Source organism: Callospermophilus lateralis, chromosome 9 (genome assembly GCF_048772815.1).
Source record: "Callospermophilus lateralis isolate mCalLat2 chromosome 9, mCalLat2.hap1, whole genome shotgun sequence".
In the NCBI taxonomy this organism is placed as follows: Eukaryota; Metazoa; Chordata; class Mammalia; order Rodentia; family Sciuridae; genus Callospermophilus; species Callospermophilus lateralis.
This window is the reverse complement of record NC_135313.1, coordinates 17,535,339-17,557,355: the sequence shown is the minus strand read 5'-3', so window position 1 is coordinate 17,557,355 and position 22,017 is coordinate 17,535,339. Positions and strand designations below refer to the sequence as shown.

At 53.4% G+C, this 22,017-nt stretch overlaps 1 protein-coding gene across 3 annotated transcripts; it reads left to right on the top strand.

Annotated features, from left to right (window-relative positions):
- The first annotated feature begins 9,079 nt into the window (after positions 1–9,079).
- On the top strand, positions 9,080–21,716 carry Slc4a3 (solute carrier family 4 member 3). 3 transcript variants are annotated; one of them, XM_076865691.2, is made up of 22 exons: positions 9,080–9,130; positions 9,456–9,618; positions 10,200–10,477; positions 10,606–10,721; positions 11,129–11,328; positions 12,914–13,062; positions 13,217–13,397; positions 13,852–13,987; positions 14,234–14,417; positions 14,793–14,892; positions 15,248–15,432; positions 16,029–16,254; positions 16,446–16,664; positions 17,057–17,205; positions 17,340–17,534; positions 18,007–18,225; positions 18,559–18,648; positions 19,121–19,287; positions 19,887–20,140; positions 20,449–20,618; positions 20,803–20,976; positions 21,639–21,716. In XM_076865691.2, the coding sequence occupies exons 1-22, from the start codon at positions 9,080–9,082 to the stop codon at positions 21,714–21,716; spliced, it is 3,684 nt and encodes a 1,227-aa protein (XP_076721806.2). The 3 variants fall into 3 exon arrangements, with proteins under 3 accessions (XP_076721806.2, XP_076721805.2, XP_076721807.2); XM_076865690.2 differs by having other exon boundaries at positions 10,606–10,768; positions 11,110–11,328; XM_076865692.2 differs by lacking the exons at positions 9,080–9,130; positions 9,456–9,618; positions 10,200–10,477; positions 10,606–10,721; positions 11,129–11,328 and adding an exon at positions 12,236–12,452.
- Positions 21,717–22,017: the final 301 nt, after the last annotated feature.

Genomic DNA, 22,017 nt, shown 5'->3' with positions numbered 1-22,017 from the left:
ATTGAGAAAAAGTGTGAAGTGGGAGAGCTGAAGGAGAAACATCTTTCAGTTCTTTGTGCTTCAGGTCTCTGTGAATGTCCTTGTTCAATAATGCAAGAGACTTCTGCAACCTCTGTGCAAAGGTGTTTTCTTTGATGGCCCAGAAGACAGGTATTATCAGGAGTAAAACCATTAGCATTCTTTAGTTTTGTGCCTTACCAGGAGCAGGGACCCTGATGAATATACTTTCTCCCTAGATCTTGCTATACTCTGAGCAAAGGTGACAGCTTTTTTTTTTTTTTTTTTTTTTAAACGCCAGGCATTGAACCCAGAGGTGCTTAACTACTGAGCCACATCCCCAGCACCCCCCCACCCTTTTTTTAAAAATATTTTATTCAGAGACAGGGTCTCACTGGGTTTCTGAGGTCCTCGCTAAGTTGCAGAGATTGGCTTTGAACTGTTCCTTCTGCCTCAGCTTCCCAAGAGGCTGGGATTATAGGTGTGCACCACTGTGCCCAGCAGGTGACAGCTTTTGCCACTGAGCTAAGCACAGGTGTCAGGAGATGCTCACCTCGCATATCCTGGACTTTCCCCAGAGATCGATTTGTCCATTCAGTCTGGCCTTTCCCCTCCTGCAAATGCTAATCAATTGCCTGGCCTCTGTCTGGCCTTGGGCTAGCTTGGAAGGGTACACAGTGGAAGTCTCCCAACTCCTAGACAGCAGTGGAGAGAAAGGATTGGCTTACTTGAAAATGTCTCACACCAGGCTGGGGTTGTGGCTCAGAGGTAGAGTGCTCGCCTAGCATGCACCAGGCACTGGGTTCGATCCTCAGCATCACATAAATGTAAAATAAAGATATTGTGTCCACCTAAAACTTAAGAATAAATATTAAAAAAAAAAAAGAAAATGCATCACACCATGCTGCATCTTCTGTAGAAAGAAGGTGGAAAGGAATAAAATACTTGTTTATATTTGCTTTTATTTATGTAAGTAAATTCCAGAGTGATGAATAAAAAAATAGATGTTAGGAGATGAAGAGGAGAACAAAGCATAAGGGATGGGGTGGTACTGAGGGTTTACATTTTTAATTTAAAAAAATAAAATGTAAACCTTCTGAATGTATTATAGATGCCAAAATTACATTTAAAAATTCATGAGACCCTATGGGATCTGTGGCCAGGTGGAGTGGTAAGAACATTGATTCCCAAGACTTTCACAGCGAAGAGCAGGCTAGCTTGAAGGACCCTCTTTCTCAAAGGAGATGCTCTATCTTTGCAGATGAATCATTCCATGGGAGTGATGGTTGATCTTTTTCCTCTTTCTTTGTCAAGATGCTGGGGATAGCTTTGAGAAGATCTTAACCAGATTGCTTAGCTGCAGTTGGAAATTCAGCTGTGGCTTTGTGCTGTAAGCTTTGCCCATCTCTGAGTGTGTGAAGACAATATTTGTCATCTATCTACAGGGGTCATTGTGACATGGTTGTGATATAGAAAAGGCACAGAGGTTTTATATCTGAAAGATCCAGGGTTATGTCTTAATATTGTGGCTCACTATTTAGCTAGGGCGAATAACTTACTCTGGCTCCCTCAACTACAGTGTGGGGATGAGACTAATCAATAACCCACCAAGTTCACAGAATCATTGAGTGCAATAATGTGCACGAAGTGCTGAATAAACCATAAATCATTAAATAAGCGCTGGTTAAAAAACCTGCCTGCTAGTTGCTACATGTTGCTTTGTTGCTTAGGAATGCCCCTTGTAATTGGAAGATGGAAAGCCTGCATCTTATTGCCCATGTGTTTATGAATGGATATTTCCCCAGTATGCCTCTGGGGGAACCTCAGATGCTTCTGAGGATAGGAACGAGCCAGGGCATGTTTTCTTGGCCCATCCTTTGTCATTTGATCATTCTGGACCCGGTGAATTCTCTTGTCCTCCACAAAGACATTCTTCAGTTTATTAGTTACTATAATTACATGCACACTTGTTTTCAGTTCCACAGATATTTACTGAGCTCTTCAGATAAGTCAGACTCTGTGGAGATGATGTGGGGGGGTGATGAAAGGAAGAATGAGACATGTGTCTGTTTTCAGGGAGTTGGTCCAGGGGAAGGATGCCCTGGAGCTTGTGGTAAAGAATGGGGAAGGTTGAGGGAGGGGAAGGTTGAGGGAGGAGAATGTTCTCATAATGAATATTTTTGAAGATATTGGTTAGCATCCTTGAAGTTATTCACTGTACCCTGAAGGAGAAGTTGATCTCCATTTTGCAGGGGAGGAAGCTGAAGCTTAAGTTAATAAGTAATCTCACCAGAGGATGCTGGGGGAAAAAAGCTCTTAGGTCCCCCCTGGTTCATCTTCTAGTCCTTTTTTATCTGTCCCCGGTGGTAACATCCTACCAGCAAAATATCATCACTTCATTCAAACATCCAGGCAGACCCATTTTTTCCTGCCCACAAGCCTTTCCAAGGTTCTTCCTTCTGCCTGGAATGTTCTTCCCTCAGCTATTCCAACCCACCCTTCATTGGATGGCTAATTATTTCATATCCCTTAGGTTTTTGCTTAATTTTCACCTCCTTACAGAGGATATCCTGAGCTCTGTCACCTGAATATCCTCTGATGGGACTTTCCCTTCATGGCGCTTGCCTCATTTCATAATCATGTTTGCTTATTTGAGGCCTGTAAGCCGCCCGCTTTTTTCACCAGGTTTTTTTTTTTTTTTAATATTTTTTTAAAGAGAGAGAGAGAGAGAGAGAGAGAGAATTTTTTGACATTTATTTTTTAGTTCTCGGTGGACACAACATCTTTGTTGCTATGTGGTGCTGAGGATCGAACCCGGGCCGCACGCATGCCAGGCGAACGCGCTACCACTTGAGCCACATCCCCAGCCCCACCAGGTGTTTTTCACAACCCTTGGCACTGAGTATAGAGACAGTGTGAGACTCACTTTACGCACTTGGGTATGCATGAAATATTAGTTTACAACATTTACAAAACAATCTAACTTATTTCAAGCCCCCATCTCATGGGGTTGACAGGACTCCCTGATGTCACTCTCTCCCTACTCTATATCTTGGGCAGCCTCCTTCTGCTTTACTGTCTTGGGAGGGCAAAGGGCCTGCTCCTCTACCCCTCCCCAGCTTCTGGCCAATTGCTGTGTCTCTTTTGCTAACCCACTTCATTTTTCTTCCCTCAAAATCTCTCTTGGTTTCCTAAGCCTTTGGCTCTGGGTGTGTGTGGGGGGCGGGGGGAGCAGAAAAACTGGTAGGCTGTTTCTGCTTTCTTTCTTTTTTTTTTTTTAAAGAGTGAGAGAGGGAGAGAGAGAGAATTTTTTAATATTTATTTTTTAGTACTTGGCGGACACAACATCTTTGTTTGTACGTGGTGCTGAGGATCGAACCCGGGCCGCACGCATGCCAGCCGAGCGCGCTACCACTTGAGCCACATCCCCAGCCCCTGTTTCTGCTTTCCGACTTACCCATCTTCCCTCTCCCCCCAACAACATTCAAAGCAGGTGACTTGCCCAGGAATAGGAGTAGAGGAGGAGCATGAAAGATGAGCAAGAGACTCCTATCTCAAAATGCCATGCTGGCCACAGAGACATTGGAAGAACAGGGCTGGAAGTTGGATTCTTCAGTGAAAGAAACTTCAGGGACAGTGGTGCTGTCTGGAGATTAGATTTCTGTCAAAGCTGAGTTCAGGTTTATTGCGGGACTTGTGGATTATAATGGGATAAATTACTGCAGAGTAACAACAATAGTAAGTAATGAGTGACATTTACCGAGCACGTATTCTGTGCCAAGCATCGAACTGGTGTTTTATATATAGCATCTCTAACTCCAGAGTTTGGGCCCTTTCTCAGTGCCATGCCACCTCTCCCGGAAAACAAAGATCTTACTCACCACAGGCCAGTCAACAGCAAATGGCATTGGATTCTCTGCTTTGGGGAGCAGGGAGATACTTTCAACAAGAGCCTAAGAAACAACCCTGAGGCTTGTCACTGTCTATAAAACTCTTCAGTCTGCTAATTTAGGGTTCCTGATGAAATATTGGTCTACTAGGGCTTGGGGCATAGCTCATTGGGTGGAGTGCTTGCTTAGCATGCACACGACCCTGGCCTCAACTTCCAGTACAAAAACCAAAAAACAAAACAAAACTGCTCTATTGGCCAAGCAATCTGTTTCATGGAGGTCAAAACCATTCTGAATGTCACCTACCTACTTTACTTTGCATGGTTGGCATCTTTAATATGGCTCTAAGACTTAGCTTACTGCTCTTATAAGCTAACTTTCACTTATTTTGTGTGTATACTTATCATTTTTTCATGTTGCAAGTTATCTGAGGACTTTTGGGGGCTAGTGTCTCTTAGTTTGTAGTAGTATTGCAACTGGCTAACATTTACTGAGCACATACTGTATATGTTAGTCACTGTCCTAAGTCCTTTACACAGATGGGCTCATTTTATCTTCTCAGTAACCCCATTGTTATCCCATTTTACAGAAGGAGAATCTAAGATCCAGAGAGGGTAATAAATATTTTGCTCAAGGTCACACAATTATCTAGTAGCCAAGTAGGGCAATGAAGTGAGGCCACTTGTCTTCAGGCCCTTTAGTAGCAAAGCTACAGTTTCCTCAAAAAATGAACCTGAGAAGTTAGTGGTATATTACAGTCATGCATGGCACGGATTTTTTTTGTGTGTGTGTGGGGGGGTTTCTGGGTATCAAACTGAGGCCTCATGCATTCAAGCATCCCAGGAAAGTGCTCTACTACTGTGCCATATCCCAAGCCCTGTCATGGAAGGTTTAGTGGTTGTGGGAGGGCATCAAGACACGATGGTGGGGGGGTGGTATGCCATACAAGGTTAAACATTAGACAGGAAGTCATAATGCCTGGGCTCACTTCTTGGCCATGCCTCCTTGAGCCCTGGATCTTGGGCAAATCACTTAAACTTCCTGAGCCTCATTTTCTTCAGCTGTCAAATAGGATACTCTGCCCCAGGGCGGGTTGTGAGGGATCAACAAGAAAATGAGTATCAAAGTGGCTTGTGTGCTGGAAAAATCCGCCTCAATTTTGGATGCTGAAGTATCATTTTTGTCAAGAGAGTGAAGGATGGGGATAATGAAGAATGACCTGGTAATCACAAGAGAGGCAGGGCTCCCTGGCCTGTTGATAAGAGGGCCACTTTCTCATATCCTTTCTACCAGTGGCCTGATGTCGGTGCCACTCATGCCTGATTCCTGCTCAGCCTGTGACTTGGACTCAGAGTCCCTTCCTTGGGTCCATCAGCCAGGGGGCCTGTTTGTAAACTACAGCTATTTGAAGCTAGAAAGGAATTTATTAAAGGAATATTAGTATTTGGGGAAGGAACAGAGAGTCAAGAATCATGACCAGCCATCACATGAGAAACAATGTTTCTCAGGCACACAAACCTCTGCCACTGTTGCTCAGGGAACAGCCACTTGGCTTTACTCCTCACCTGCTTGCAGAGGTGGACTCTCCATGCACATTGCTCACTTCTGCTTTCAGGTCTTACACTGGGGAGCCTGACTGGTAGGAACCCAGGTCAGTGTCTGTATTCTAGCTGCAAGGGAGTCTGGGAATGTGAGTTTTCTAGCTTCTACTTTGGGAAGAGAGGACTTACAATGTGTTACCAAAAATGTAAGAGAAGAGTTTCAAAGATTTTGGTGGCCACAGATGACAAATATCTGTTACAATGGCCTAGTTCCTATCATGTTGGATCCCAAGACAGTGATTTCAGGAAATGGCTGAGAGAGGAAACAATTCCAGAGGGCTCCAGGTCCATTTGTGAGGAACCCAGAGAATGAAGTGATTGTGTCTCCAAATTCGAGTGGTGGGTTGGGGTGGGTCCAGCTCCATAGAGGACAGACCATGTGGGTGTCACATGTGCCAGACAAGCATCCTGGGGCTTCAGTATGCAGGGTGGGAAGTTTAAATCAGTCTGGACTATGAGGAAGGATGTGAAGGGGTAACTTCTGCTCTGAGCTTGGCTGTTTCTGGCTTCTGCCTTTGCTGTCACCTTTTCTGTCACCATCTGAACATTTGACATACACCCTGAGCGGACATCCTTTGTGCATACAAAGGACACTTTTGTCATACAAATGGATACCACATCAGGAAAACACTGTAGGGGGCTGACGAGTATAGAGAGAGGACACCAGGAGACCTGTGGCATGATGGAAGCATACATTATGCCTAATAGGAGGAGATGGTAGGAAACAAATGGGCGGCGGGGGGTGGGGGTGGGGTCAGCATCTACGGCTCATTCTGCTCTGGAATGAGAGCCGAACTTGGGCTTCTAAAGTCTCTTCCACACTACACACCTGTAATCCTAGCCACTTGGTCAGCTTGAGCAATGTAGCAAGACTGTCTCAAAAAGTGAAAAGGGCTGAGGATATAGCTCAGTAGTAGAGCACCCAGGGGTTCAATCCCCAGTATCACAAAAAAAAAAAAAAAAAAAAAGCAAATAAATAAAATCCCTTCCAGGGGAGATTTTATTCCATCATCCCAGGGGGGCAGAGGATAGAGTAAGGAGCTTGTGAGGGTACTCTGGGTAGGGTAGGAGTCTCCAATGGGGCTCCTGGGAGAGAAGGACCTATGTTCAGCATACTCCCTGGGGTGGGATGGGGTTTTGGACAGATATTGTATACAGGATATACAGGGCCCAATACACCAGGGCTCCCAGGTTGGCAAGATCCCTGCATCCTGTCTCAGCATGAAGGTGGCTGCTGTCTGATTTTATAGGCTCTAAGAGAGGGACCAGTCTATGATATTGAGGATAGACTGATGATCAGAGGGAACCTCCTGCAATATTTCCAGTAGGGGAGGGCTCCAGCGCTGTCGAAACTCTCTAAGTAAGTGAAATGACACACAGGGTAGACTTGGAATGAAGACATCTGGCTCAGAGGAGATGAAGGAGGGATAGAGTGAACTAGTTTGCTAGAGTTGCTGTAACAAAATACCATAAATGGAGTAGCTTAAAAAACCGACATTTACTGTCTCACAGAAGTCTGACATCAAGGCATCCATAGGGCTGGTTCTCTTTGAAGATGCTAGGGAAGGACAAGTTCCAGGACCCTCTCCCAGCTTCTGCTAGTTCTTTGGCTCATGGTAGCATAAACTTCAGTCTTGACATGGTGTTCTCCCTGTGTGCCAGTGTCCAAATTTCCCCCTTTATAAGCATATTGAATAAGGAGTCCTTCCTACTCCACTGTAGCCCAGCAATGACTTTATTTCCAAACAAGGCACACTCTGAGGTACTGGAGGTTAAGACTGCAACATATAAATTTTGGGGAACACAAATTCAACCCCTGACAGATGGATCTCACATTCTAAATTTTGGGACACAATTTATATTTGCCTTGTATGCCGCGACTGGCATCTTCTTTCAACTTCCTTCTCACGGTCCTGTGAACTGGGAGGGCAGTGGGTGGCCTGGAGCAGTTAAATGGCCATGCCTAGAACCTCACCTTCAGATTTGATACCTGAATCTGTCAGCAGCCTGCTTCCCAGTCATGACATGGAAGTTAACAAGCCTCCCAGAAACTCCCCTTAGTACCTGAAATGGGAATAAAATAGCTCACTGAGATGAGGCAGGGAGTGTGGAGGGGGCCTACCTAGGAGGGGGCCTCCTAGCACAGGGCGGCAAGCACAAAGCAAAGTGGGTGTTCAGAGATCCTAGCACCCTTTCCTTCTTGCTCTTGGAAGGTTGTGCATGCAGAAGCCCTTTCCTTGGTTTGACAAGACCCTGAGGAGGGCAGGGGTCAGAAAAGTGCCCAAGGTCTCAGGGCCTGTTCTTTCTTCCTCTCCACTCCCCTTGCTGATCACATTTGTTTGCTTCCCCTACTGGCTCTGGCCATTCTACTTTCTGCTCCCCATCAGTTCCACTCCCAGCTCTTCCTCCTCATTGTGTTTGTCCTGGAGATTTAGGAACTGGCTTCAACAGATGTTTATCAAGGGATGTTACATGGGTCTTGTTGTGATAGGTGTCCAGTTTCACAGACCCAAGGATGGTCAGATTGGGGTCCAGTAGCTCCTTCCAAAGGCCTTTGCCCTTGCAATATGATATGTGACTTCAGACGGTGCAGGGGCGTGTGTGTGTGTGTGTGTGTGTGTGTGTGTGTGTGTATGTATGTTGTGGCCTTGAGTGGAAACTTAGCCGCAGAATTTCAGAGTTGCACAGAACTTTGGAACACTCCTGTTTCAGCTTCCTCTGGCTATAGATAGGGAAACCGAGGTCCAGGGAGGGGAGGTAATATGCCAAGGTCAAATGTTGGGTGGTGCAGGGCGCCAGAAGCCAGGCCTTTGAGGGACATAGGCTGTACTGAGACTTAAGGGGAAAGTGGTGGGTGCTTCGGGGGTCAATGATCTATGTTCCCAAGGTTGAGGGACTTGCATTTGCGGAGGGGGTCGCTTTCAGAGTTCTGGAGCCAAGGTGAGACGAAAAGCAAGGTGGCGGAGCGTGTTTGGGGGATTGTGGGAATTTAGGGCCATGCACCCGCCCCCAGCAATGCGTGGGGCGCCTGGAAAAGGGGCGCGTGGGTAGGTGGGGTCCGGCGGGGGCCGGGGCGCGGGGCCGGCCGGTCGGGGCGGGGTGAGTCACAGCCCGCCCGCTCCCATTGTGCGGCCCCGCGGCGCGGCGGCGGCGGCGGCGGCAGCGGGGGAGCCGAGCGCGAGGAGGTGGAGCCGCAGGCTGCGGGCTCCAGCGCCTGCGTCCGCCAGGCCCGGCTTGCGCGGCGAGAGGCCGGACGGGAGCCCGGTGGCCGCGCCCCGGAGCGCGTTGGGAGGGACATGGGGCGCGGCGGCCCGCCCCGGCCCCGCAGGCTCCGGAGCCCTCAGGTACCGCGGGCGGGACGTGGCCGCCAGGAGGGGCGGGGGCTCGGGCTGTCCCGGGAATGGCTGGGCCTGGAGGGACACTCCAGCCGGGTGAGGGGAGCCACCCCCGGGCGGGGGCCGTCAGCGCGAGCATCCTGACCCCGCCCTCCACCCCCAGGGCTCCCCACTAGGCCTTCGCAGCGCCCCCTTCTTCTCACCGGGGGTTCTGGTCCCTTGGTGAACCGGAGCCTCCCAAGCCGCCCGCCCAGCCATGGCCAACGGAGTGATCCCGCCGCCCGGGGGCGCCTCCCCCCTACCCCAGGTGACTGACGTTGGAGGGGAGGTGGGGGGAAGAGTGGTGGGAGGGACCCTGCTGAGGCATGGTGATTCTCCCGTAGGCCCTGGGACCCCCATATGTGCTTATCTCTCTGGGCTGGTGGAATGGAGAAAGAGGGGTCTTTGATATTTTTCAGATCCGTGGCCCCCTTCCCTCCCAAGGCCTGGTTGCCTGCAGGGGATTGGGGGCTGAGGGCTGTTGAAGATGGAGCCTGCTGGTTGACCCCGCCTCCAACTAGGGCATGGAGTTGGGGTGGGTGTGGGGCATTCACAGCCCAGGGGTCCTTAGGAGATGCTGTCTGGGCCTGCAGGTCCGGGTGCCCTTGGAGGAGCCCCCTCTAAGTCCAGACGTGGAGGAGGATGATGATTTGGGCAAGACTTTGGCTGTGAGCAGGTTTGGGGATCTCATCAGCAAGCCCCCAGCCTGGGACCCTGAGAAGCCCAGCCGCAGCTACAGCGAGCGGGACTTTGAGTGTGGGTAGCTTGGGGACCCCTAGTGTGGCTGCCCTCACCACCATCACCTTCATCGCCACCATCTCCGTGCTCACCTTCGGCTTGGTCACCTAGTGCCATCCTGTGCTGGACACTGTGCTGGACTCTGTGCTGGGCCACCATGCCATGTTAAGTCATTCTGCCTTTCTCACCCATCACCTATTCACCTGCCAGGGAAGCAGGGGCCCAGACCAGGGAAGATGTAGGGAGATGGGCCTGAGGCCTCACTCGGTGACCTTCATCTTCCCCTTTGGCCCTGCTCACCCTCCTCTCTGCCATGTGGTGACCCCTCTCAGCTCCTCTTATGCGTCCTTGCTGTATCACATCTTCCCCCACCCGAGGCTCTCTTTTGTGACCTTCCCTCTCCATCACTCCTGACCCCCACTCTGTCAGGCCTCATCAATGACAGGAGCCTGGACACAGATGTGGGGGGGAGCCAGGCCCTGGAGGAAGGACTAGGGTGCCCTCCTTTGGGGCCTTGAGCTAGAATAAGGTGTGTGCCCCTTGGGCGGGGAGGCTCCCCTGCTGATGCGGGGGCCTCACCAGCTCTCCTGCACCCCTAGTTCACCGGCACACATCCCATCACACCCACCACCCGCTCTCAGCGCGCCTGCCTCCACCACACAAGCTACGGCGACTGCCCCCCACCTCTGCCCGGCATACCAGGAAGAAGGGGAAGAAGGAAAAGACCTCTGCTCCTCCCTCTGAGGGGACTCCCCCCATCCAGGAGGAGGGGGGAGCTGGAGCAGATGAGGAAGAGGAGGAAGAGGAGGAAGAGGAAGGGGAATCTGAGGTAGAACCTGTGGAGCCCCCACCATCAGGGTCCCCACAGAAAGCCAAGGTAGGGACCTGCCACTTGAATGAGGGGTGGCTGTTCAGGGAGGGTGCACAAAGGATGGAAGAAGAAGGGTGGGGGCTAGTGCTTGCTGAGTGGTAAGTTGGGCCCAGGGCACATCTGTCTATCCACAGTTCTCCATTGGCAGCGATGAGGATGACAGTCCTGGCCTCTCAGGGAAGGCTGCTTGCACCAAGCCCCTGCCCTCGGTGGGACCACGCCCTGACCAGAGCCCCCAGCCTTCGCTCAGGTACTGGCCTCAGCCCCATTCAGCAGGCTCTAGCCCAGCCCAGAGTAGTTAGGCACAAGGCTCTTGATAGTCACCTCCTTCCTAATCCTGAGGAGTGTCTCCAGGTGTGACCAGAGAGGAGGGAAGGTGGGGAGCATTATATGTCTTCATAGTTTACAAGGGGGAGAGAATAAGAGAAGACAGGAAAGAGCAGAGCCAAGAGTTGAGTCCTCTAGGCCTGCGGTGTCAGAAAGGAGAGGACAGGGTACAGGCAGGAGGAGGGCCGGCCTGATGAGTGAGGGAGGCCTGTGTCCGGTGCCCAGGTGTCTATTCCAGGCCCCCCAATTGGAGAATGTACTGGAACCCATTAGCCTGGCTGTCTCCTTGGCCTTGCCCTGTTAAGTCCAAGGTGCATGTTGTCTTCTCAGCTCCCCCAGTCCCCGGGCCCGGGCCTCCCGAGTCACTGCCGAGAAGAGCCGGCCCTGGAGCCCATCAGCCAGTTATGACCTGCGGGAGCGACTGTGTCCAGGCAGTGCCCTGGGTAACCCTGGTGGTCCGGAGCAGCAGGTGCCCACTGATGAGGCAGAGGCCCAGATGCTGGGCTCTGCAGACCTGGATGACATGAAAAGTGAGTGATACCCCATGGTAGTCCTTGCTGCCCACTCCCACAGGCTCCCAGCCTGCCAGGGACCTTGAAGAGGCTTGTGTTCTCCCCCACGCAGGACTGAGTCCTCTCTGCAGTGTTCCTGTCTGCTGGAATGTGACCAATGACAGGGAGCTCACTACCTTACCAAGCCATCTCTCTGATTGCCAGAGCTGAGATTTCCATTTGTGACACCTTTGGTTCTGATTCTGTCCTCTGAGTCACCCCTGAAATAAGGCACCCTCTCTCCCTGTGGCATTTGAGGACATCATTATATTCCCTTCTCCCAAGGCCCTTCTTCTCAGAGAAAACTCTGAACCCCTTCTTCTTACCCCCTGCAGACCAGCTTTTTAAGCCTGAATCAGGCTGCCAGGCCCCTTCTCCTCCCTGAGCCAGGACCTCTGTCAGTCCTGTCCTACCACCCTTGGCTGGTCCTGGCTGTAATCTCTGTACATTCCTTCCATATTATCAGTGCCCTGGCTTTGGTGCCACCTGTCATCACCCGTGGGGCTCTGTGCCCAGGCCAGGGGCATCACTGGCCCCGCCCTCCTGCTCTTCAGAACCACTGGATGTGTTTGCGGGGGCAGGGTAGGGTAGGGCTTTGAGCTCAGTACGTCATGGAAAGTTGCCAGGGCCTGAGGACAGGGACAGGAACAATCCGATGGCAGCAGTAGCAGCGGCAGTGGCAGCAGGATGGTGGGGGGGGGGTATGGGGAGGGCGTGTTTACAGACCCAGGGTGGGGGCTGGAATCATCAGGGAGAAGGCTTGGGGTCAGGAGGCCTCGCTACCTCCGACTCTGCTTGGACAAAGACCACTGCTGCCCAGGCTCTCACTGTTAGGAGAACCCAGGATCTGGGAGGGAGCAGGGGCTGAGGCCTTGGCTGCAGGGGAATGACGAGCCTGCTGGAGGAGGTCACGGAGCCCAATGGGACACTGAGCCCTGGGCCTAGGGACACTGAGAGCCACAGTTCTGGGAGGAATCCAGCCCCCAGCCCTCGAGACTTGCTGGCCTCAGAGGACTTAGAGATGTTTGTGCTGGACTTTGAGGACTATGGCCTGTGGGAGCCCACCAGGGGCCAGGAGAGCCCCATGGCAGGGGCACCAGCTGGTGAGTAACTGGATGGCCAGCTTGTCCCCAGCTGTTGGCCTGGGAAAGGGCAGGCAGAAACATATCCTGCTGGGGTGTGTATCCATGGGGCATGGGTGCTAGGAAGTGTTGGGGGCTTGATGCCTAGGGACTGGTGTCAGTCATAGGGACCCCTGGGGAGGAAGTGGCAGGGACCAGTAGGTCCAGCTGGGGATATGGACTGAGTTAGGGTTCGATTTTTTGTGTGACTTGGCCAGTGGTTCTCTTTGTGATTTGGGGTTAACCATCTTCCCCCTTCCTGTCAGTCTCCTTATCCATGAAATGGCCACATCAGATGATGTGGTCCTGGTAGTGTATCCTCTTGGTGACTGTCACCCTCACCAGGTAGACTTGTTGGGCAGAGCAGAGGGTTGAAGTCTGTAGTGCGTGACTTTAAGGTCTGAGCTGGACGTGTGGGACCACCAAGCCCACTTTCTCTGCAGGTCACCGCCTGGAGGACAACCCTGGCGTGCGTCGGCACTTAGTGAAGAAGCCGTCCCGGACTCAGGGAGGGAGGGGCAGCCCAAGTGGCTTGGCCCCCATCTTGCGCAGGAAGAAGAAGAAGAAGAAGCTGGACAGGAGGCCTCACGAGGTGCAGGGACCTGAGGGCGTGGCCTGGGGTTTCCTCACCTGCTCTGCTAGGAGCCTTCTTTCTCTTCTTCCCTGCCCTTCCCTGGAGTGAATTTCCCATGCCACCCTGTCCCACCTGGCAGCCCCCAGGCTCTCACCCCTGTCTTCTACCTCAGGTATTTGTGGAGCTGAATGAACTGATGCTAGACCGAAGCCAAGAACCCCACTGGCGGGAGACAGCCCGCTGGATCAAGTTTGAGGAGGACGTGGAGGAGGAGACGGAGCGCTGGGGGAAGCCCCACGTGGCTTCCCTCTCCTTCCGCAGTCTTCTGGAGCTCAGGAGGACCATTGCTCAGGGTAGGGATCCTTAGGCCTGCCCACCTCAAGACCACAGCCCATGCCAGCCTGCCCAGTACCCTGGGCCTACTCCCTGGAGCTCAGGGCCAAGGCAATGAGATCTGGCCACCACTTTGGGGTCATGGAGTCCAATTGCCTCAGCCATTCATAATCTTGAGGGGCTGGATCTATTGGTACCTAATACTGTACCTGGTGCCCAGTGGATGTTCCCAAGGAAGGGGAAGTTGAATGCTGCAAATTCATGGAAGTCCTTCCTCGGTCAGGAGGGGCCTGCCTGCTTCTGTGCTTGGCTTTCACACCCCTTCACCAGCCAGCTTGTGGCCACAGGGGACCATGTATCTGCCTGAATGCATCGGGTACTTACCCAGCACACATGCTTGCCCTGTGGGGCAAGGTAGCATGGGAGGTGGTCTCCTATCTGACAGAATGTGCCCCCCTCCACCTGTATTCCTAGGAGCGGCCCTCCTGGACCTGGAGCAGACCACCCTGCCAGGCATTGCGCACCTAGTGGTGGAGACTATGATTGTGTCTGATCAGATCCGGCCAGAGGACAGAGCCAGCGTCCTGCGTACTCTGCTGCTAAAACACAGGTGCAGGCAGGGCACCTGGGAGTGGGTCTGGTTCAGCACAGGCTCTTTTGAATGACTCTCACCTCTGCTTGAATACCAGAAGTGATAGGGAGGTCATTCTCTTTCCATCTTTCTGTAGTTCCAACCGATAGAAAGTTCTTACACTGAGACAGAAGAAATGGAGGCCCTGATCTTCCCACTTCTTACCTCCTTGTGACCTCAGTCTGCAATGAGCCTCTTCTAACCCACCTTGTCCCCCTTCTCCAGCCATCCCAATGATGACAAGGACAGTGGCTTTTTCCCCCGAAACCCATCGAGCTCCAGCGTGAACTCAGTCCTGGGGAATCATCACCCAACCCCCAGTCATGGCCCCGACGGTGCGGTGCCTACCATGGCTGATGACCTGGGGGAGCCAGCCCCACTCTGGCCACATGATCCTGATGCTAAGGAGGTCAGTGGCCTTGCTCTGACTTGGGCTGGGGGACTGAGAGGACATCCAGTTTGAGTTGAGGTTGTCGACAGCTTCATTGAGCAGGTTGGGAAGGTCCTGGTTTGGCACTGTGCTAGGCATGCTGGGGACCTGGAGGTGACATTCATGACGGTTTCCTGTGATGGAGACATGGGGTAAAATGCCATGATGTGGCAGATCCATGGGGTCCAGATCTTGGCCTGGTCCCTTCTGAATGTGTAGCCACAGTACAAATGGTCCCTGTCTGGGCAGGGAGGGAGAACATGCGGCCCAGATCCAGGGCTTGAGTGAGGGATGGGAGGGCCTGCCATGGCCTCCGGTCTGGGTCCCAGCCCTATTCCAGTTCTGCGTCCTCAGAAGCCCCTGCACATGCCTGGGGGAGATGGTCACCGGGGGAAAAGCCTGAAGCTGCTGGAGAAGATCCCTGAAGACGCTGAGGCCACTGTTGTGCTCGTGGGTGAGCAGCGTTGGGTGCTGGGGGGCAGGGCCCTCCCTGTGGCCTGCTGGTCTTGAGCTCTGGCTTGGAGGCTGAGCTTTGTTCCCCCATCTCCCTCCTGTTTCCCATCTTGCTAGTCCATATAGCAACGTTGTGAGAATTAGAAAAAAGCACCCTTATTTAATATTTGTGATTTCCATCTATTAGCAAGTTGTAATAAATATATAAGTGCTTGAGTTAATAGGATCTTGTAGACTGGTGTTTCTTTGTGCAGTGTGCAGTCTGTTCCACTGTGCATAAAAGCCCCAGATCCCCCACGAGGGCCTGCACTGACTGCTCCCCTTTGCCCAGCACCTCTGCCTTCCTCTTCCCCCAGGCTGTGTGCCTTTCTTGGAGCAGCCAGCGGCAGCCTTTGTGCGGCTGAGTGAGGCTGTGCTCTTGGAGTCTGTGCTTGAGGTTCCTGTGCCTGTCCGCTTCCTCTTCGTGATGCTGGGGCCCAGCCACACCAGCACCGACTATCATGAACTGGGGCGCTCCATTGCCACCCTCATGTCTGACAAGGTGGGCTCTGCACCCCTAGGCTGGGATTGTAGGCCTATTTCCCTGGGCCCTGCTTGTTCTCTCAGTGCCCATGGAGGCAGGGGTGCTGAGGCCTCTTGCAGGTAGAGGCCCTGCTTTGGACTCTGGTTAGCCAATGGTAGAAATTGGATCCCCGGGCTGGGGCTTGGCAGGAGAGGAAGCCCAGACCTTGAGGTGTCAGATGTAACAAAGACTTGAATGGGAGAGCTGGTTGTACTGGTCTTTGCTGTGTTTCTCCTGGGTTGGACAGGAAGGTCCTTTAGCCAGGGCGGTATTCAGAATGTACCACCCCAGTCAGAATGGTTCAGGAGGCCCTGTTCTGCCCTGTGTTACTGCTTTAGTTGTTGTGTGTGGAAAAGTCTGGAGGCCCTGAGGAGAACAGAGGGCATCCGGGGAGTTCAGAGCAGCACTGCTCGCAGGCCTGCAGGGACGAGTGCCAATATTTTGATAGCCGATATTGCCGGACTGGCCCTGTGTCCGTGGCTGCTGTCCACCCTGCTCCTGGCTGTGTGATCCAACACCTCCTTCCTGGAGCCCTCCACCAAAGTCCTCCTCCCTCTTCCCTCCTGTCGCCCCAGCTGTTTCATGAGGCTGCCTACCAGGCAGACGACCGGCAGGACCTCCTGAGCGCCATCAGTGAGTTCCTGGATGGCAGCATTGTGATCCCACCGTCCGAGGTGGAGGGCCGTGACCTACTGCGCTCGGTGGCTGCCTTCCAGCGGGAGCTGCTGAGGAAGCGCCGGGAGCGCGAGCAGACCAAAGTGGAGACGACCACCCGGGGCGGCTATGTGACCCCTGGGAAAGGTCAGACCCGTGACACACCCTCCCCAGAGCCAGGGCCTGCACCAGACCTCCGCCCTGTCCTGACTACCCCAGTCCTTCCTGCCTGCTTTGGTTTCCCAGCCCTGACCCCACATCCCAGGCTGTGCAGCCTGAGCCTGGGGCCTCTAAGCTGGAGGGTGTGGTCTGCGTTCCAGTAGCCTCTTGTTCCCCAGAGCTGTCTCTGGAGTTGGGAGGCTCTGAGGCAACCCCTGAAGATGACCCCCTACTGCGGACGGGCTCGGTGTTTGGGGGGCTTGTCCGGGACGTGAAGCGGCGCTACCCCCACTACCCCAGTGACCTGTGGGACGCCTTGCACTCCCAGTGTGTGGCTGCTGTGCTCTTCATCTACTTTGCGGCCCTCAGCCCTGCCATCACTTTTGGGGGCCTGCTAGGTAAAGTGGGGGAGTTGGGGCTCCTGTGGTCACTTTGGGGGGTTGGGGTCACCTGCAGAGTTTCTGGGCTGTGGTGTCCTAGGGGTTACTTTAGGGAGCTGATAGAGGAACTAGAAAGATGTGACCACCTTTGGGAGCTGCTGGGTCAGCAAATCCTAGGGATCACTTTTGGGGGGCTATAAAGGGAGGTGGTAGGAGAGTTATAAAGGGTGATCACCTTTGGAGAGGTGGAAGGTGACTGGGAAGAATGAGGGTGGAGAGGGGGCCTTGTGTATCACTCTGGGGGCCACTCCTCTTTTGCTGGGGTCACCAGTTTATGATAAGCTAGAAGAGGAAGGAGGCAGGTATAAAGAGCCAGGCTAGAGCCTCCCCACTGTCCACTGCCCACCCAGGAGAGAAGACCGAGGGCCTGATGGGAGTGTCAGAGCTGATCGTGTCCACAGCTGTGCTGGGTGTCCTCTTCTCTCTGTTGGGTGCCCAGCCACTGCTGGTGGTTGGCTTCTCTGGACCACTGCTTGTCTTTGAAGAAGCCTTCTTCAAGGTAAATCTCTGCTTTCCCCAGGGCGGCCTGCCCCCCACTGTGCCTCTTTCCCTCCTCTCTCCTTTGGAGTGCACCACCTTCTTATCCAGCTGAGGACAGACGTCCTGTGGGTGACTGCCACATCTCTGCCCTAGTTCTGCCGCGCCCAGGATCTGGAGTACCTCACTGGCCGGGTGTGGGTTGGCCTCTGGCTGGTGGTCTTCGTTCTTGCCCTGGTGGCCGCTGAGGGCAGCTTCCTGGTCCGCTATATCTCGCCTTTCACCCAGGAGATCTTTGCGTTCCTCATCTCGCTCATTTTCATCTATGAGACCTTCCACAAGCTCTACAAGGTGGGGGTCAGGATGGGGTGGGTAGAGTAAGCCTGGCAGAACCCCAGGGAGTGGTGGGGGGCAGGTTTGGAGTTTGGGGGCAGGGGAACAAGGAAAGGGGCTCTGTTGGGTGTTGGCGTGGGAGGATCAGGGACACCCTAGGTCTGAGCTTAAGGGGAGGAGGTGAGACCCTGAGGATGCCAGTTGTACCCCGAGAAACTGGGGGCTTAGTGATGTGCATTTACCTGCACAGGTGTGTGATGGAGTTGGGGTACTGGCAGCACTACGAGGCTGCGTGTCCTTGGGTCACCTTTTGTAGAAGTGTGTGTGTGTGTGTGTGTGTGTGTGTGTGTGATGCTGGAAGTCTATGGGTTATTGCTGTCTGCTCAGGTGTGTGAGGGGGTACCCCCTCTTTCACAGGTGTACTGAAGGTGATGACATTGGGTTCACCTGCCCAAGTGAGTGGTAAGGTGTCCTTGTTGTGCACACACAGGTATTCACAGAGCACCCGCTGCTGCCATTCTACCCTCCTGAGGAGACCCTGGAGACTGGCCTGGAGCCAAATGGCAGTGCACTGCCCCCCACTGAGGGACCGCCTGGCCCCAGGAACCAGCCCAACACGGCTCTGCTGTCCCTCATCCTCATGCTTGGGACCTTCCTCATTGCCTTCTTCCTACGCAAGTTCAGGAACAGCCGTTTCCTGGGTGGCAAGGTGCATGGCGGCTGGGTGTAGTGCCCTCCCCAAGGGTTCCTCAATGCCACGCTGTACTCTAGAGATAGGCTGCGTCCCTCACCCTTCCCCAGCCAACCTATGGACTCACACCAAGTCTGGGCAGCCCTGGCACCCCATTAGGAGCCTCATCAAGAATTCTTTCACTGTTCCCCCAGAGAAGTTTCATAAAGATGATAATGCTCTCCTGGGTGCAGTTGGCACCCATGGGAGGGGATCAGAGAGACAGATAGGGGAACTTCTGGCTTCTGGAAGGGGATGGGAGGGGTGGGAAGCCAGAGTCTGCAGACGCTCACTCCACCTCTGCTCCTGCAGGCTCGCCGCCTTATTGGGGATTTTGGCATCCCCATCTCCATCCTGGTGATGGTCCTGGTAGACTACTCCATTACAGACACCTACACACAGGTGGGTGAGCCCTGTCCCTGCTGCATCTGGTTCTTACCCAGGGCCAGGACCATGACTCATTTCCACTGTCCCTGGGTCAAAAGCAGGACTGGTCTCCTAGTAGAACAGTGACCTGTTGTGGCCATGTTGGGAGGGTGGGGCTGGGGTTCCAGGAGCAGGTTCAGGTTCCAGGTTCCAGGTCCAGCCAAGAGAGGAATCCTGAGGAGCAGGTGTGGGCTGGGGCAGGATGACAGGTCTCCCTGTGGCAGGTCTGCTGACTGCTCTTGCGCTCTAGAAGAAGGTATTTCATTTCCCTTCCTGCTACTGGATCCCTGGAAGGACCGAGACTTTGGAGAATATAAAGTGAATTTCCCCATTCCCCAAAATTCTAGTATTGGGGACACAGAGCTTGGCGGGAACAGCTACTCCTTGGGCTTCCTGTATGGGGAGGCTGGCTGTGTCCCTAAGCCCAGTCTTCTTTCCTGTTTTGCAGAAGCTCACCGTGCCCACAGGGCTCTCGGTGACCTCCCCACATAAGCGCACATGGTTCATCCCACCCCTGGGCAGTGCCCGCCCTTTCCCACCCTGGATGATGGTGGCAGCTGCTGTCCCTGCCCTCCTGGTCCTCATCCTGATATTCATGGAGACACAGATCACAGCGTGAGAGGACTGGGGGCACTGGGAACGGGGGGAAAAGGGAGAGCCAGGGCCAGGCTCCTTGGATTGGTGTCAAGGTTAAAGTGGGGCATCTTGTCGGTCTGGGGGCAGCAGGAGATGTGGCAAGTCTTGAGGAGGAGCATGTCGGAGCTGGCAGGGGTGTGGAAGAGGGGGGTTTGTGGGGTGGGGTAAGGGTGGGGCATGGGGGTCTGGACATGGTTCTCCTGGGTGGTTTGATGTGATACATGTCTTTTGCCATCACGGTTTGCATGGAGCACTGACAGTCCTCAGAATGCTCTGGCAGGATGTTCTGTCACCCGGGGATGCTCACATGTATCTCATTTGGGATAAACCAAAATAATGTGGTGAGATCTGGCATCTGGCTTTTGTGGTGTTTTAAATATTCACAGTATGAGAATTTGGCTCAAATTTGCTGCAATGTGAGAACTTCTATTTGGGAACTTGAAAGAGGAAGCTGGCAGGTCCCTGGGAGAAATGTGTCTGCACATCCCTCCCTCACATTCCTGACCTTGTGTGTGTGTGCTGGGCTGTGCCTGTTGCAGGTCCCCTGGCCAGTCATCCCTGTTCCCCTCCCCCTGCAGGCTCATCGTCAGTCAGAAGGCCAGGAGACTGCTCAAGGGTTCTGGCTTTCACCTTGACCTGCTGCTGATTGGTTCCCTGGGTGGTCTCTGTGGGCTCTTTGGGTTGCCCTGGCTTACAGCTGCCACCGTCCGTTCTGTCACCCATGTCAATGCGCTGACAGTGATGCGCACTGCCATCGCACCTGGTGACAAGCCCCAGATTCAGGAGGTGCGGGAGCAGCGCGTCACTGGGGTGCTCATCGCCAGCCTCGTGGGTGAGAGCCCAGCCTTCCCTGCAGACCTGCCTTGGGCCCCATGGCCTACAGTCCTCTCTGTCCCAGGCCTGACCAGGTCGCCTCTGAATCTGCAAATATGTCACATCTGGCTGTTCCTCTGACTCCCAACCTATCTCTCACCTTGTCAGCCCTTTCTTGAGCCCCTTCCTAGTTCTTTGTCCTGTTCCATCTTCTGTTCTTGTGGCCCAGCTGACCTGTCAGGGGGTCCATGTCCCATTGTTCCCAGGCCCATCTGTCTTCATGGAGGCTGCCTGAGGGGTCAGGCAGGCCTGTGTCACCTCTTCCAGGCCTGTCCATTGTCATGGGAGCTGTGCTGCGGCGGATCCCACTGGCTGTGCTCTTTGGGATTTTCCTGTACATGGGTGTCACATCTCTGTCTGGTATCCAGTTGTCCCAGCGTCTGTTGCTCATCTTCATGCCGGCAAAACACCATCCAGAGCAGCCCTATGTGACCAAGGTCAGGCCAAGAAGCATGGAGGTAGGGAGAAGGGGTGATGGGGCAAGGATCTGGAGAGATCCCTGGGCCAGAAATGGACAGGGTGAGTATGAAGGATCACTTGGGTCTTGGAGCAGAGTTCCTAGGTGTGGGTGGGAGCTGACTGGGGGTGCTGGGTGGTGAGGCCCGATGCCTGTTCCTCCAGGTGAAGACATGGCGGATGCACCTGTTTACCTGCATCCAGTTGGGCTGTATTGCCCTGCTCTGGGTGGTCAAGTCCACAGCGGCCTCTCTTGCCTTTCCCTTCCTGCTGCTGCTCACGGTGCCTCTGAGGCGTTGCCTTCTGCCCCGGCTCTTCCAGGACAGGGAGCTGCAGGCGGTAAGGAATGGTGGTTTGGGGTAGCAGGCTTAGTGTGAATGGGCATTGGAATCAGATACTTGGGTCCAGTCTTTCCTGAGCCACCTGCCAGTTTGTATGACCTTAGCCAAGTTAGCTTCTGAAATCTCATTTTCATCTGTATAATGGGGCTGATAACAGATTCTACCTTACATGACTGTTGGAAGGATTAAATACTAATCTAGATAAAGCACTTGGCATGATGGTTTGATGCAAGAGTAAACACAGGGCTGCTGTGGGCAGCCTGTGCCCTGAACAAAAGCACACAGCTGAGGGATGTACAAGTGGGGGTGGCATGGTGCTGAGGTCCATCCTGAGCCCTGTTTGGTTGGCAGAGGAAGGGACATCTCTTTGCAATTCATCCATACTTAAACATTGCATGTAGAGGTGCTGCAGAAACTAGAAGTGACCCTAGGAAAGAATATCACGTGTAGTATTTGCCATCATGATTATTATTATTACTAGGAGATACTTAGTAATCTGGGGAGTGACCCAAAGATTTTGGTCAAGGGAAATGCTTCAACTTGGGGTTATGATCCCTTCAGAGAGTGAAGCTGGGGAAGGTCTGGGAGCAAGGAGGGCTTGTGGGTGAAGGAGGGTATGGGGAATTGTTTCCCTGACCAACCCCATGTTCCTTTCCACAGTTGGACTCAGAAGATGCCGAACCAAACTTTGATGAGGATGGCCAGGATGAGTACAACGAGCTGCACATGCCCGTGTGACCCTCTGGGATGGTGCCCCTCACAGACCCTACCTTAGTGATCAACACCAGGGCCCCTGGCAGAGCTCAGCACCAGGGCCAGGGATATGCCTGGAGCTATGACTGATGCCAGGCCAGAGTGGCCCTCTGACTTCAGCCCAGGACCTTGCACAGACCAGACCGGCATAGGCTTTCAGCTCATTATAACCACACTCCTTGTCTTGTGTCTGCCTCACTTTCTTGGTGCCATCTCTGGTTTCTCAGTCATATTATCCATCCGGAAGAATCAGAAGAATTCTATTATCTGGGTCATCAAAACCTGG